This window comes from Phyllostomus discolor, chromosome 8 (genome assembly GCF_004126475.2).
Source record: "Phyllostomus discolor isolate MPI-MPIP mPhyDis1 chromosome 8, mPhyDis1.pri.v3, whole genome shotgun sequence".
In the NCBI taxonomy this organism is placed as follows: Eukaryota; Metazoa; Chordata; class Mammalia; order Chiroptera; family Phyllostomidae; genus Phyllostomus; species Phyllostomus discolor.
In genome coordinates this window covers 18,845,545-18,858,094 of record NC_040910.2, presented here as the reverse complement: position 1 = coordinate 18,858,094, position 12,550 = coordinate 18,845,545, and the positions used below count along the sequence as shown (strand labels likewise).

Here is a 12,550-nt window from a genome sequence, read left to right as displayed (position 1 = left end):
AGTGGCTCTGTCATTAAAACTGGATTGTTGGGAACAAGCATGACGATGTGTGTGGAACGCATCACCACTCCCGACAAACGGCAGTGCTCAGTCTCGGTGTGTTCAGCAGTAGCCAGTAGCACAGCTTTCACAGAACCACCGCTCATTGTGGATGGGTCCGCCTTGTGAAATACGCTTGATACAATCTGGTTGTTTTCCTCCTTGTCAGACCTTGTTGTTTAAGTTCTGCGGAGTATTCAGTGATCAGAACGAGATAGCTTAAGAGACTCCTCACTAAATAAAGCCTCAGGCCCCTGCTGTTCACAGAAACAGCTTTCTGTCCTGATGTTATATTTCTGAGGTATGCCTGTGTTTTAGAGAAAAATATGTGTAACTGTAGCATATCACTGAGCTCAGTGGTCTAGTGCTTTAGCTCTGCCATTACAAATCTCTCCTTCTAGAGAGTAGAAATTGAGCTTGATAACACTCTCATGACATGTGAGTGAAAGCCCTCCCTTCGTGTTGCAGAATGCACTGAGTAAGCCGGACTAGTAAGGCTTTTGTGCACTGGAGGCAATTTAACTTAATTTGTTTAAAAGGTATTTTGTCTTCACTGGCTAGAATGTCTTTTGTTAGTGTTTGATATTCTCTTTGAATCCAGACTAGGGGAACTCTCTTTCAACACTGCGGGATACTAAATGATTCCTCTCAAGCATTCATATGGTATGGTCTTCTCTGGGAGAGACTGAAATTCATGCTTTTATTCCATTTCCAGATTAGAATTCTAAATTGTGAAAGATAGTTTCGTTCTTAAAAGCAAGTGAGGTCCAATTCAGGGTTCCCTGAGTTCCAACAAAGTTGTCTCTCAAGGATTGAGATTTGATTGAGTAGAGCTCAGCGTACTTTGGAAGGTTTTTTTGTTTGTGGGTTTTTTGTTTGTTTGTTTTTAAAGCTGAATGAGACTTTCAAATTATTCCAGCTGTAGAATAGTCCTATTAGAATTTATCAGGAACCTACTGTGAGACAGTAACTGGTCTGCTTACTCATTGCTCAGGGAAATACCAGAATTTTTGTCCTGGCTGGTATGGTGCAGTGGTTCATTGTCGGCCTGGGATTCAAAGGGTCACCAGTTTGATTCCCAGTCTAGGACACATGCCTTGTTTGTAGGCCAGGTCCCCAGTAGGGCATGCACAAGAGGCAATCACACATTTATGTTTCTCTCTCTCTCTCTCTCTCTCTCTTTCTTCCTCTCTTCCCCTCTCTAAAAAAAAAAGACATAAAATATTTTTTAAAAAATACTAGAGTTTTGACTTGTATTAATACCTTGTAAACAAGGTATTAATTTATTCAACTGTTCCCATGTGCCAGACCCAGCTCTGGGTTCTGGACATAGCAGTGACGAGGATATATTTGTTAGTGAAGCTAACAAATATAGCTTGTTCCTGCTATATTCACAAACTTATGTTTACGAGGGAGGGGAAATCATTAGCAAAGAAAACAAAACAATTATAGTGATACGTGTGTTAAGGAAACAAATAGGGAGCCATGAGCAGTAACATGGCTCCCAATAACATGGGACGATGAAGGCCTCTCAGAGGAGGCGGCATTCATTTGAGGCCGGAAGCATGACTCCGGGCCCAGCCAGCAAGGAGCCAGGGGGTGAGCGTTCCCAGGAAGCGCTGAGGCCAAGCCCCAGAATGGGCAAGAGCGTAGGAGATGCCCGGAGTTCACTCAGGTAACAGGAGGCCGCTGCAGGGAACGTGTACCGCGCAGGGGAACGCGGCATCAAGCGAGGCTGAAAAGGGAGGCGGGGGCTAGATTACCAATAATGGTAAGTCTGAGTTTCGTCCCACCTGCAGAGGGAAGCCATCAGAGGCTTTTAAGCAAGGGACTGACTGAGTCTATGTAACGTTTTAGAAAAAACCACTCGGGCTGCTCGGTGGAAAGTGGGTTTCAGAAGGGTAAGAGGAAGCAAGGAGACCAGTTAAGAAGCTTTTGTAATAGCTCAGATGGAAGACAATGCTTTTGTGGACAGGGCTGGTATCAGGGAAGATGGACAGATCGCGATGGGTGGATGCAAGAAGGTTTTTAAAAATAACGGGACTTGTTACCAGGCTGGAATGGAAGGCAAAGGACAGAAAGAAATCAGAGATGCTTTTAGGAAAGACTGAGAAGATGGGTCGCGGTGCTGTCGATTGAAATTGCGAAGGTGGGGATGAGAATGGCTGTGGCGGGGGGTCGGGGGTGCCAAGCAGGATTTAGTTTTAGAAACTGAAATACCTTGGAGACCTGCAAGTGGGGGTGCCAGGTAGACATTGGAGGTCAGTGTGGAGCTCAGAGCAGAGGTCTGCACTGAAGAGATGAGTTCAGGGGTCATCAGCCATCAGTGGTATTTAAACCAAATACCCCCACCGCGAGAGCATAAGCAGAGACTGGTCCTGAGTCTGGTGGGAAAGAAAGCCAAGCCAATGGAGTGGGAACGGGGCATCCCAGGGAGGCAAGAGAGCGTGGGTCTCAGGAGCTGAGAGGAAGGTGTTTCAGGAAGGAAGGATGGGTGGGTGTCTCGCATGCTGCTGAGGTCTCCTGTCTGGTGAAGGTGGAATGTGTCCTTTGCCCATCAGGTTTGGCTGTCACTCTGACGAGTCACCTTCTGAGAGGTGGGGGCAGAAGCCAGGCCGAAGTGGGTTTAGACGTAAATGGGAGGTGAGATCGTGGAGATGGTGTGTGCAAGAACAAAACTTGTTTGTGAGGATTTGCTGGCTAGGAAAGGAGGGAAACAAAAGCTTAGTGGTGGAGAGAACTGGGTTTCAGGGAGTAGGGCTTTGGTTTTGGTTGGTTTGTTTGTCTTTCATGAGCAGTGCTGGGCACAGGTACGTATCAGAAGTGGTGCTGAGAAAGGGCAGTGGATGGCCGGCACGGGAGAGGGGAGCTGACAGCGTGAGGTCTATGGGAAGGCGAGAAGGGTTGGGGTTAAAAATATGGGCCCACTGCTCAAATGCCTGCCCTCCTGGCCTTAAAGATAAGATTAATTCAAAACAGACTATAGACATGTGCTAAATTCCGTGGTGTTGGTTGTGTGTATTCTAATCACTCAGAGGAACCGGCAGTGGCAGCCAGCTTATGGATAAGCGTTTTTAGGAGGAGAAGGCGGTGACTTCGGTGGGACCCTGATGGGTGAGCAGAGGTGGAAGAAGGGGCAGTAACTCCGGTGAAGCGAATGCCAGGGAGAGGAGCAGCGGGGCGGACAGCGCCTTGTGCGGAGGTGGCCCCGACCGGAGGAGAGCTTTCTCATGGAGTGTGCAGTGGGCAAATGGGGGCCGTGCCAACCACGTCCAGAGGAGGGCTCTTGACTACCAGCAGAGGAGATGAGGTGGCCTGCTAGGGGCTGGCTGTGCACCTGCGCAAGCAGCGGGAGTGTGGAAACGACATGGGGCAGGAGGAAAGTCAGAGCCGCATCCTAGGAGACAGGGAGGGCTGCCATGTAGAGTGTCAGGATGCGATTCCGTGATCTGGACTTGGAGTTCCGAGTCCTCGGGCGAGGGTGGCAACAGTGGACATGGAGAGGAAGTGACAGGTATGAGGGATTTGTGAGGGAAGAACTGATAGGATTTAGCTGTCAGTGTGGACAAAGAAAACACAAGTAGAAGATGACCTCAGGGGTCCTGGACCAAGAGTCTGATGATGTCAGGAATAGTCAGAACAGATTGTCCACAGGGGGCCAGAGGGTTCTGTGAAAGTGCTGAGATGTCCACCCTAGAGACGGAGGGTGATCCGGGGCTGAAAGGCGCCTCTTCCCTGGTGGTCAGCCTGGGCCGAGTTGTCTTCGCAGAGTGGTGAACTGGCCCCTCCCCTGAGGGAACTGAGTGGCGGGCAGGGCAAGTGGCAGCCGGCCACTGGCCTCGAGCTGGGAGATCAGGCCCCACAGCTCAGCTGTGGGAGTGTGACAGAGACCAGGTCTCCTCTCGTGGGGTGGGAGTTATTTATACCATTTTATTATTTTAACATGCATTTGCTGTGGAATTGGGGGAAGTGTATTTCTTTCTTTAGCCTATCAGAACACTTAGGTTTGGCAGATTATTTTTCCATTTAAAAACCTGCCTAGGAAAATAAAAATCCAGCATTTTGTCTTCTTATTCTGCCCTATTTTGAATATTGTGAATGAAAACAGAGAACAGAGAATTGGAGCTTTACTGAGTGTTTCTTAACGACCCCTCCCTCTTTGTCTTGGGATTTTGCCCGCCACCCCCTCCTCCTCTAGAGCCTCAGAGTCCTCCCTGAAAACCCGCTGCTGCTTTAGGCTTACTGCTCCCAGTGTGAAGGGGCTTCGGGGTCAGAACAGGCTCTCCCAGGCCGGGGCCAATGTCCGCTGAGCCCCACCTCAGGCCCTCCCCTTCCTAACAGTTCTTTCCGCTGTAGCAAATCCACACAGCAATCAGGGAGGGTTCAGAGTCGTGTTAGTGGAAGCAAGGGATCGTTACAGTACAGGTTTCTGGCTCTTGCCCGTGAGCTGTAAATGCTCAAGGACTCTCTTACAAATCTTCTGGCATCACCGTGGGGAACCCACGTTGCATTGGAGAGCAGTTGAGGGCGTCGGATAGTCATTGCTGAGGCTTCCCAACAGTCAGGCTCTGGCACTTCAGAAAAACCTGAGAATAAAACATCTGAGTAAATCTTTGTTTAAAGAAATAAGATTTTGGCCCTGGCTGGTATAGCTCAGTGGATTGAGTGTGGGCTGTGAACCAAAGCATCGCAGGTTCGATTCCCAGTCAGGGCACATGCCTGGGTTGCAGGCCATGACCCCCAGCAACCACACATGGATGGTCCTCTCTCTCTCTCTCTATCTCCCTCCCTTCCCTCTCTAAAAATAAATAAATAAAATCTTTTAAAAAAATTCTTCTTTAAAAAAAAAAAAGAAATGAGATTTCCCCAGCTGGTGTGTCCAGAATTTCCCCTCTCTCCTCCTGTGTGTGCACAAGTGCACACACCCACACATGGACACTCACACAGCAGAAGCTTTAGGACCGGAACCCTGTTACGCAAATGGAAGTGCCAGCCGTGCGCTGCGGGACCAGCCGCACCTTCGCTGAGGTTAGGTCGCTGTGACAAGACACAAGTGGGAGTAGATGGTGCCTGCCTGGACCCACTGGCCTTTAAAAGACCATGTGGCCTCAAGAGGACCTCTAAAGAGTTGTCTGTTTTCTCTCCTTTCAGAGGGCCAGCTGAGAGTGGATGCCAATATATCTGTGCATCGCCCTGGGGAGCCTTTGGGCGTTCGAACCGAAGTGAAGAATCTCAACAGTGCCAGGTTCTTGGCCAGAGCCATAGGTGACCACCAGCCGTTACTTCTAATGCACGTCTGTGTGTCAGTTATCTACTGCTGCGTAACAAGCCGCCCCAGGCCTTAGCGACCCGTGCAGCCAGTTAACTTCCCACAGTTCTGTGGGTCGGGTGGTCTTTCTGCTGGTCCTGCCTCAGCTCACTCATGTGGCTGTGGAAGCTGGCAGCTCAGCTGAAACAACGGGTCTGAGAGGACCCCCCTTACAGGTGGGGCCTTGGTGCTGGATGTCTGCTGGGCTCCTCTGTCCATAGGTCTTTCTCCACTTGCTGGCATAGCCCAGGCCCACTTGGCTGGCATCGGGGGACTCCAGGATGAGAACTCCTGACAGGCAACAATTTGGATCTGGAGTCGCTCAGCCGGAGAGTGGTCCCAGCCCTTGTTCTGCCCAATTGTGTGATCCGTCCGGGGTCACTCCATCTCTCTGAACCCGAGTTTTCTCAAAAAGGGAGGAGTGCTTCCTAAAAGGCCCTTTTAAGCACCATTATTCTGTGATGGAAACAAGAAGAAACCGTGTACAGTGTACAGCAGCCTATGTCCCCTTGCCCACAGGACACCTGTTCCAAGACCCCGTGGACGCCTGCAACTGCAGGTGGTACAGAACCCTATCGATACTGAGTTTTCTTCTGTATGTACCTGAGGTCACATCTGATTTATAAACTAGGCACAGTAGGACGTTAATAATAATAACTAACAAAAATTAATTATAACAATAGATGGTGGTAAAAGTTCTGTGCACATGGTGTCTGTCTCTCAGAACATCTCACTGCACTCTGTTCACCCTTGACTCGTGGTGGGAGGTGACACAGTGCCTCGGTGTTGAGACGAAGGGAGGTGGATAACTATTTTTTGAGTTAGAGATTTAAAAACTTTTAAATATTGCTTGGTTGGATGAAAGGAATCAAAAATGTACTAAATTACTGTGTTTTTCTTAGATTATGAAATTCAGAGGCAGATCAGAGAACTTGAGAACGGAGGTGAAATTCTGAATGAAACTCGCTCCTTTGATTTCAAGCTGGGGTGAGTCCGCACTGACCAGCGCCTTGGGCGTGGCCGGCTGGGGCTTCAGCGGGGCTCGCCAGAGACCAGACAGGCGACTCTGAAGAACGTGTTTAGCTCCTCTGCACTTCGGTTTCCTCATTAGTAAAATGACAAAGATACTGCATCCTACAGCGGTGGTCCCAACCTGTGTGGCACCAGGGAGCGGTTTCCTGGAAGACAGTTTTTCCAGGGATGGTGGGATGGGGTGGGGAGGTGCTGGGTGAGGGGAGGAGGTGGGCTCAGACGGTAATGCTAGCGCTGCAGCTCACCTCCTGCTGTGGGGCCTGGTTCCTAGCAGGCCACAGACCAACACTGGTGCACAGCCCCGGCGTGGGGGCCCTGTCCTACAGGGCAATGATGCACCCTGTAGGGCTGGTGAAGGGTTGAAACTGAGCCCTTGTTACACAGTGCCGATCTTAGGCCCCGTCCCTGCCCTTGCTTCTGAGTTACCTGCTTTGCAGCAAGAATTTTTATTTCCTCAATTTCTGTCAGACGAAAGCTCTACCAATTTAAGCTAGAGGTGTAGAGCTCTAGCTTACAGAAAGTGTAGAGCTGGTTGTAGAGGTGCCCTTTTCTGTTTAGATAACATTGGCTTTAATTTTTCTAACGCAGAAATTTTGAGGATTTTATACTTTTAGCAGAAGACTAAGCAAAGCTCAAAAGCCTAGACTTGGAGCTGGTTAAAAGCTCTTTGCATTGAAGCAGTTTCTTTTTTTTTTAAATTGGCATTCTAAACATTTTTCTTCTTTAATATTATTTCTTAATGTAGTCATGCAGTGTCTCCCAAGGAAGGCTGAAGAGCTGGAATTCGCCTGTGTCCCTTATCAGCAGGGAGCCCCCTCTCTGAATGTGTGCAGGCCAGGGCCGGTGCACTCTCTGTTTAACATTTCCTTGTCTGACTACCGCAGGTGCACTGTGCCGATGAGAGACAAGGAAGGAAAACAAGACTACAGGTGATTACTCATCTCGGCAAGTAGCATTGTGTACTTGGGGTTAGAGGCGCATTTCAGATCCACTTAGAGATCAGCCTAATGATCCTGGGTAGATTTTTAGGAACCAGTTTTTGTTATTGTTACACAATGGAAAATCTAGACTTCCTGCTGTAGTGTACACTGAGAGGAACAGTGTATTCCTAAGCTGGTAGTCTTAGAGTCCCTTCTTAGAGGCGACCCAGCTGTGGGAAGACACTTGTTTGCTTGAGCTAAGAGGACGGCCGTTGAGGGTGGGGCTGGCCTGTTCCCATTCTTGCATTCAGGAGCAAATTCAGGAAGGCACTGAAGTTCCTTGAGAAGAAATGAAAAAAAAAACAGGTGTATTTGTTCCTGCCACTTTCCTGCAAACTTCGAGTGGTGCTATTTAATTGATAAATTAAACAAGTTGGACTTACTGTGAGATCCAGAAATAAAGCAAATAAGGACAGGCTTAAGATAAATGAAGCTTTTATTTTTTTTCCCCATTCAGTTTAGCAGACTGCAAAAATTGAAGGTTCGTGCATTAAAGTTGCTAAGGTTAGCCCACGTTTCTTTGCTGGTGTGCAGGAAGATATAAATGCACCTACTGTTGACCTTGAGGATGTGGGAAAGAAGCAGCTCACAACCCTTTAGAGTGAACTTCACCTCAAGGACTCCTCTCGTGGTGTCTGTCAAAGTGGGGATGGTGTGAATCTCTGTGGTCTTCTGGGGTCAGTCTGTCCTCCCCGAGAACCCTCGTCCTCCAGTGCTGCCCGTACTCTGTCCCTGATGCTTTCTTACGAAGCAGTGAGTAGACTTGTGGTTTAGCCAGTGGCTTCTGCTTGATCCCTCAGGTTAATAGACAGGATGGATTCCCTCTTACTTTCAGAAGCCCCACTGATTCACAGCACAGATTTGCCGTCAAGGTGACGGGTTGCTTACACTTCTCATCTGTCACCTCGGCGCCACCATTTGTTCTGCATCTGCACGAGCCCCTTGACAAGAAGCAGCAGAGAGCAAACAATAGATGCTGGGATAGAACGGAGGGAAGGACATCTTTGTTTCCTAAGAATATAAGCAGTGGTGCAGCTTCACATTTCAGAAAGTCAACTGACTATTTTTTAGAGCGGTGTTGGGTTTAGAGCAGAACCGAGTGGTAATTACAGAGCATTCCTGTATGTTCCTTGGTGTATGGCAGAGACCATATACTTTCTCTTCCCCCTCAGTTTCCCCTAACAACGTCCTGCATTAGTGTGTGGTGTGGTGCATTCGTTACAATTGATGAACCAAAGTCGATACCTTATCATTAACTAAAACTCGTAGTGCACATTAGGGTTGGTCTTTGTGTCGGACATTCTATGGGTCTGACAAATGTATAATGGCATACATCCAGCATTACAGTGTCATTCAGGATGGTTTCACTGCCCTAAACATCCCCCGTCTGGACTTCACCCTCCCCGCCACTCCCTCCTTCCGCTCCAGCTTCTACCTTTTATTTAGGCAAAATCCATTCATCACTCCTACTTCTCAAGAAAATGTTTTCTTACTCTTTGACTCTTCATTTATTACACAAATACTGCTAAAAATCGTGGACATTTTAAAATTGGGGAATGCTCTCGTTTGGCCGCATGTCTTCGTGGATGCGTCTCTGTCCATAGCCACACGAGAGCTGCGCCTTCTCCACTCGTCACTGGGTTGTAAGCTTGGACAGTGGCAGGGTTGGTGTCTCTGGCTGTGGTGTACGTTTGTAAACGTAGTAGCAAAGACTCGCTCCTAGGAAACCAGGGGCCACCGTTGATATTGTAAGATATTAGAAATATTTGCAAGTAAGTGGCCTCTGTGCACAGAAACTTGGATACTGGTGGTTTTCTTATTAAACTAAGTACTTCAGAGCCAGGCCCTGTCTCCTCTCTGCCCAGGTTCATCCCCGAGCCCAACCTGCCCCCCTTGCTGCTCTACGACTCTGAGTCTCTGCCTGCTGGCGCAGACCCGCAGCAGGTGGTCAACATCGACCAGATTCGGGAGCAGCTCCCCGAGCTGCCCAGCGTGACCCGGGAGAAGCTCGTGCAGCAGTATGGGATGCTGCCGGAACAAAGCCTCACCTTACTGGTGAGTACCGATCAGGGGCTCGGTGACCCAGCGCAGCGGTCGGGGTAACGCTGCACGGTGGGCTCTGGGTGGCGCGGGCAGGTTGCCTCGGTTGTACGGTGGATGCTTCTGAGCTCGACAAGGCGTGCTGACCTTTGCTCAGTGCCCTAAACGTAATGCTACTCATGAAAGCGGAAGCAGAATCCCGTGTCTCGTATCTTCTGCATAGAAATGTTCGGCTGCTCAGGGCAGCCGTGAGGCTTCCCGAAGAGCATCCAGATGTCATGGGTGAGTGTTTTCCCCTGCGTCTGCAGGACACCAGAAAACCCACGTATGGGGCTTCCCACAGTATTGAACCAGCACGGGGTCTGGCAGGAAGTTAGGCTCTCAAAAGCCAGCCTGTCATTCTACCAGTTGTGCAAGGAAACATTTATTCCACGTGAAATGCTAAAGACTCTCACTGAAAGTATCGGTCCTTCGAGGCCTGCGGATGTGTCCAAAGGGGCACTAGAGAGTCTGACACCGCTGAGGTCCGCAGAGGGACTCCCCCTGCTCTTCAGAGCTGCCCGGGGCCCTGCAGTTTTCTTTGTCATGGCAGCACTGAGGTGGCGCGGCCCCCGTGAGCGTGGCGTGGGGCACAGCTGTCTTCTGCTGTCTGTAGGAGCAGGTGAGACGTGCTGCCGCTGCATCTTCTTAGGGACTAGGTATCCAGCAGAATCCAGGGAATCTGCATTCTTTTTTCATTTTAATTGACTGATAACAAATATCTGAGGATGTTAGAAGACACATATTTCTGTGTAAATTTCTAGTTCAATAACAGCAACCCAGGCATTTCTGGTACAAGGTACTCAGTCGAATGTGTGTTGAATGAATGACTTTTCTCCTTATCATCTGTAAATTGGTTAATTTGACAAGAATCAGAGAATCTCACGTGAAAACTCCTTTTTTCCTGCCAATAATGATTAGGCGTGATCCGTTATTTTTTCGTACTTTAGGCAGAGTTGATCGCTGTCTCCTACGGGCTTCCTGTCTGTCTGATTCCCACCTCTGTGGCACCTCTACCACAGGTGTATTTTAATTATTTGTTGGTGTATCTTGTTCAGGGCCTCGAAGGCAGGCACGGCTGCGTCCTCCCACTGTTGCTCAGCACAGAGCTCGCAGCGGCCGTGCTTACAGCCAGATCCTTGTAGGAATTACGTAGTTTGTCCGTGTCTCGTACAGAATGCCTTTTAACCTGCGTTCTTCCTAGGTCGATTTAATAAACCCTGGGTTTCAGGCTTACACGTCTTCCCCACCATCTTGGTCACTTGAATTTTCAGCCCACTCAAAATAAATTCCAGAATAAAAACAAAATGCTAAATTCTGGCCCTGCATTTTCTGACGTATTTGCCAAGTTCTGTAGGGGGGTCGGAGGACAAGGACTGAGGCTGCGCAGCCTGCGGGCATCAGGCACCTCTCTCCACTCCGAGCTCCTCCAGGTGGACAGGGGCCACTTCTGGAGGTGGTGAGTGATGAGCTCAGGCTACTTGGCCTTTTTTTTTTTTTTGCCCAAGACTGGTTTCTGAGAACAATCCACTAAATAGAATGTTAAACATTGTTTTTGTGCATCAGCTTTCTTGAAAGAGCCGTGAAAGGACCTTCCTGCATCTCCTCCCACGAAGGTGGCCACCTCTCTCTGAGGCGCTGCCTGGAAGTAGGTGCTCCCTTCGGAGCGCATCCCTGCAGGGTTGTCCCAGTCACCCCTGAAGAGCACGGAGCACGTTCCCTGGGGGCAGGCCGTGTTCACGTTCTTGTCTGTGTCCCAGCTCCCCCCGTGTGTCCCTCACAGTGCCAGGACCCAGGAGGCCTGGGATAAACGTTTTACGGAGAGGTGGCAAATGAGCAAGTTTATGTTTTCATAGTTGAAGGCCCCTCTTAGGGAAACTCATCTGTCTATTCATAGATACACTTTTATCTATCTATTCATATCAACACTTTCATTGCCCTCTCCTGTGTAGTAGGTACTGAGACAAGGACAAAGTTTAAAAAAAAAAAGGTGTTTTCTTTACTTTCCAAGAACCTATTTATATACACACAGCACCACAGCTACCTGGCACGGGGGGGAGGGGGGGTTGCAGTATATACATGTGTAATATGGAGGGGGCCCAGGGGAGGGAGTGATTGCCTCCTTCCTCCAAGACTAGAGGGGAGAACCTCAAGAAGATGATTTTCGAGCCATTTTTGGAGGGACTAATTTTTTGATACCTTAAAAATACACTTATTTTTATAGCTTAAAAATAACATATTAGGTGGTTAGTTTTTTTTCTTTTTTTTTTAAGGGTTAGTACTTGAAATCTTTGTGACAGGAAAGAAGAGAACTTGATAGGAATGGGAAGAGAATGATTCAGACAAACTGTTTTCCTGAAATTAGGCATCCTGAGCTCTTTATGGCTTTGCAATCACTGGAAGCCGAGTTACTCATAACACACCCGAAAGAGAGACGTTCTGTGCTTTTTCCTGCCTTCGTCGGAAACACGACAGATTGCTGAGAAGGGCAGATGCGCAGATCTAACGAACCGTCTCCCCGCTGAAAGAGTGCCCAGGAGTACTCATTAAACAAGGAGCTGCGGTGGAGGTGCGCTTCGCAGGGCTCCCGCCCCGCGCGCCGTGCCTTGCGTTGCCGCTTAAATTAAGCATGAAGCACATACCCACCCACCCACCCACACGTGCCTTACCCACAAATGATGACTTCAGAATTTAACTCTAGTCTTCAATTTGTCTTGTCATTTCAGTGTGCAGTAAGCACTGAATTGTTTATTGTTAACTTACCCTTGATATGATGGGACTCTAATGTTATGTCTTAGCGCCCACCACGGTGTCTGGCACATAGTAGGGTAGGCACTCGGTGAGTATTGTTCCGGGAGCAGAGGACGGATGAGCGAACACATGGGACACTGTGACAAGACTCAGGAAGCCCTGGGAGGAGCCGTGTTCCTGATAAACGCGTCCCTGTTTCTAAAGGTCGGATACATGAACCGCCCTTTTGACAACCAGCAAATCGCGGAATGACCCCTGCATCGCCGGGCTCTGGGTGGGAAGACCTGAGTTGCGGCTTCAGCCACACCACGTACCAGGACCAGATGCAACTCACGTGGTCTCTCTGACTCGTTTTCTGAGC

The 12,550-nt window shown here is 49.0% G+C and overlaps 1 protein-coding gene across 2 annotated transcripts in view; it reads left to right on the top strand.

The window, feature by feature from the left end:
* The window catches only part of GATB (glutamyl-tRNA amidotransferase subunit B), a 73,130-nt gene that overhangs the window by 32,525 nt on the left and 28,055 nt on the right, over positions 1-12,550 (top strand). For both annotated transcript variants that reach the window (XM_028521899.2, XM_036031896.1), the window contains 4 exons: positions 5,191-5,304; positions 6,250-6,334; positions 7,264-7,308; positions 9,225-9,414. In XM_028521899.2, coding sequence (XP_028377700.1) covers positions 5,191-5,304; positions 6,250-6,334; positions 7,264-7,308; positions 9,225-9,414 — 434 coding nt within the window. The remainder of the gene's footprint in view (positions 1-5,190; positions 5,305-6,249; positions 6,335-7,263; positions 7,309-9,224; positions 9,415-12,550) is intronic.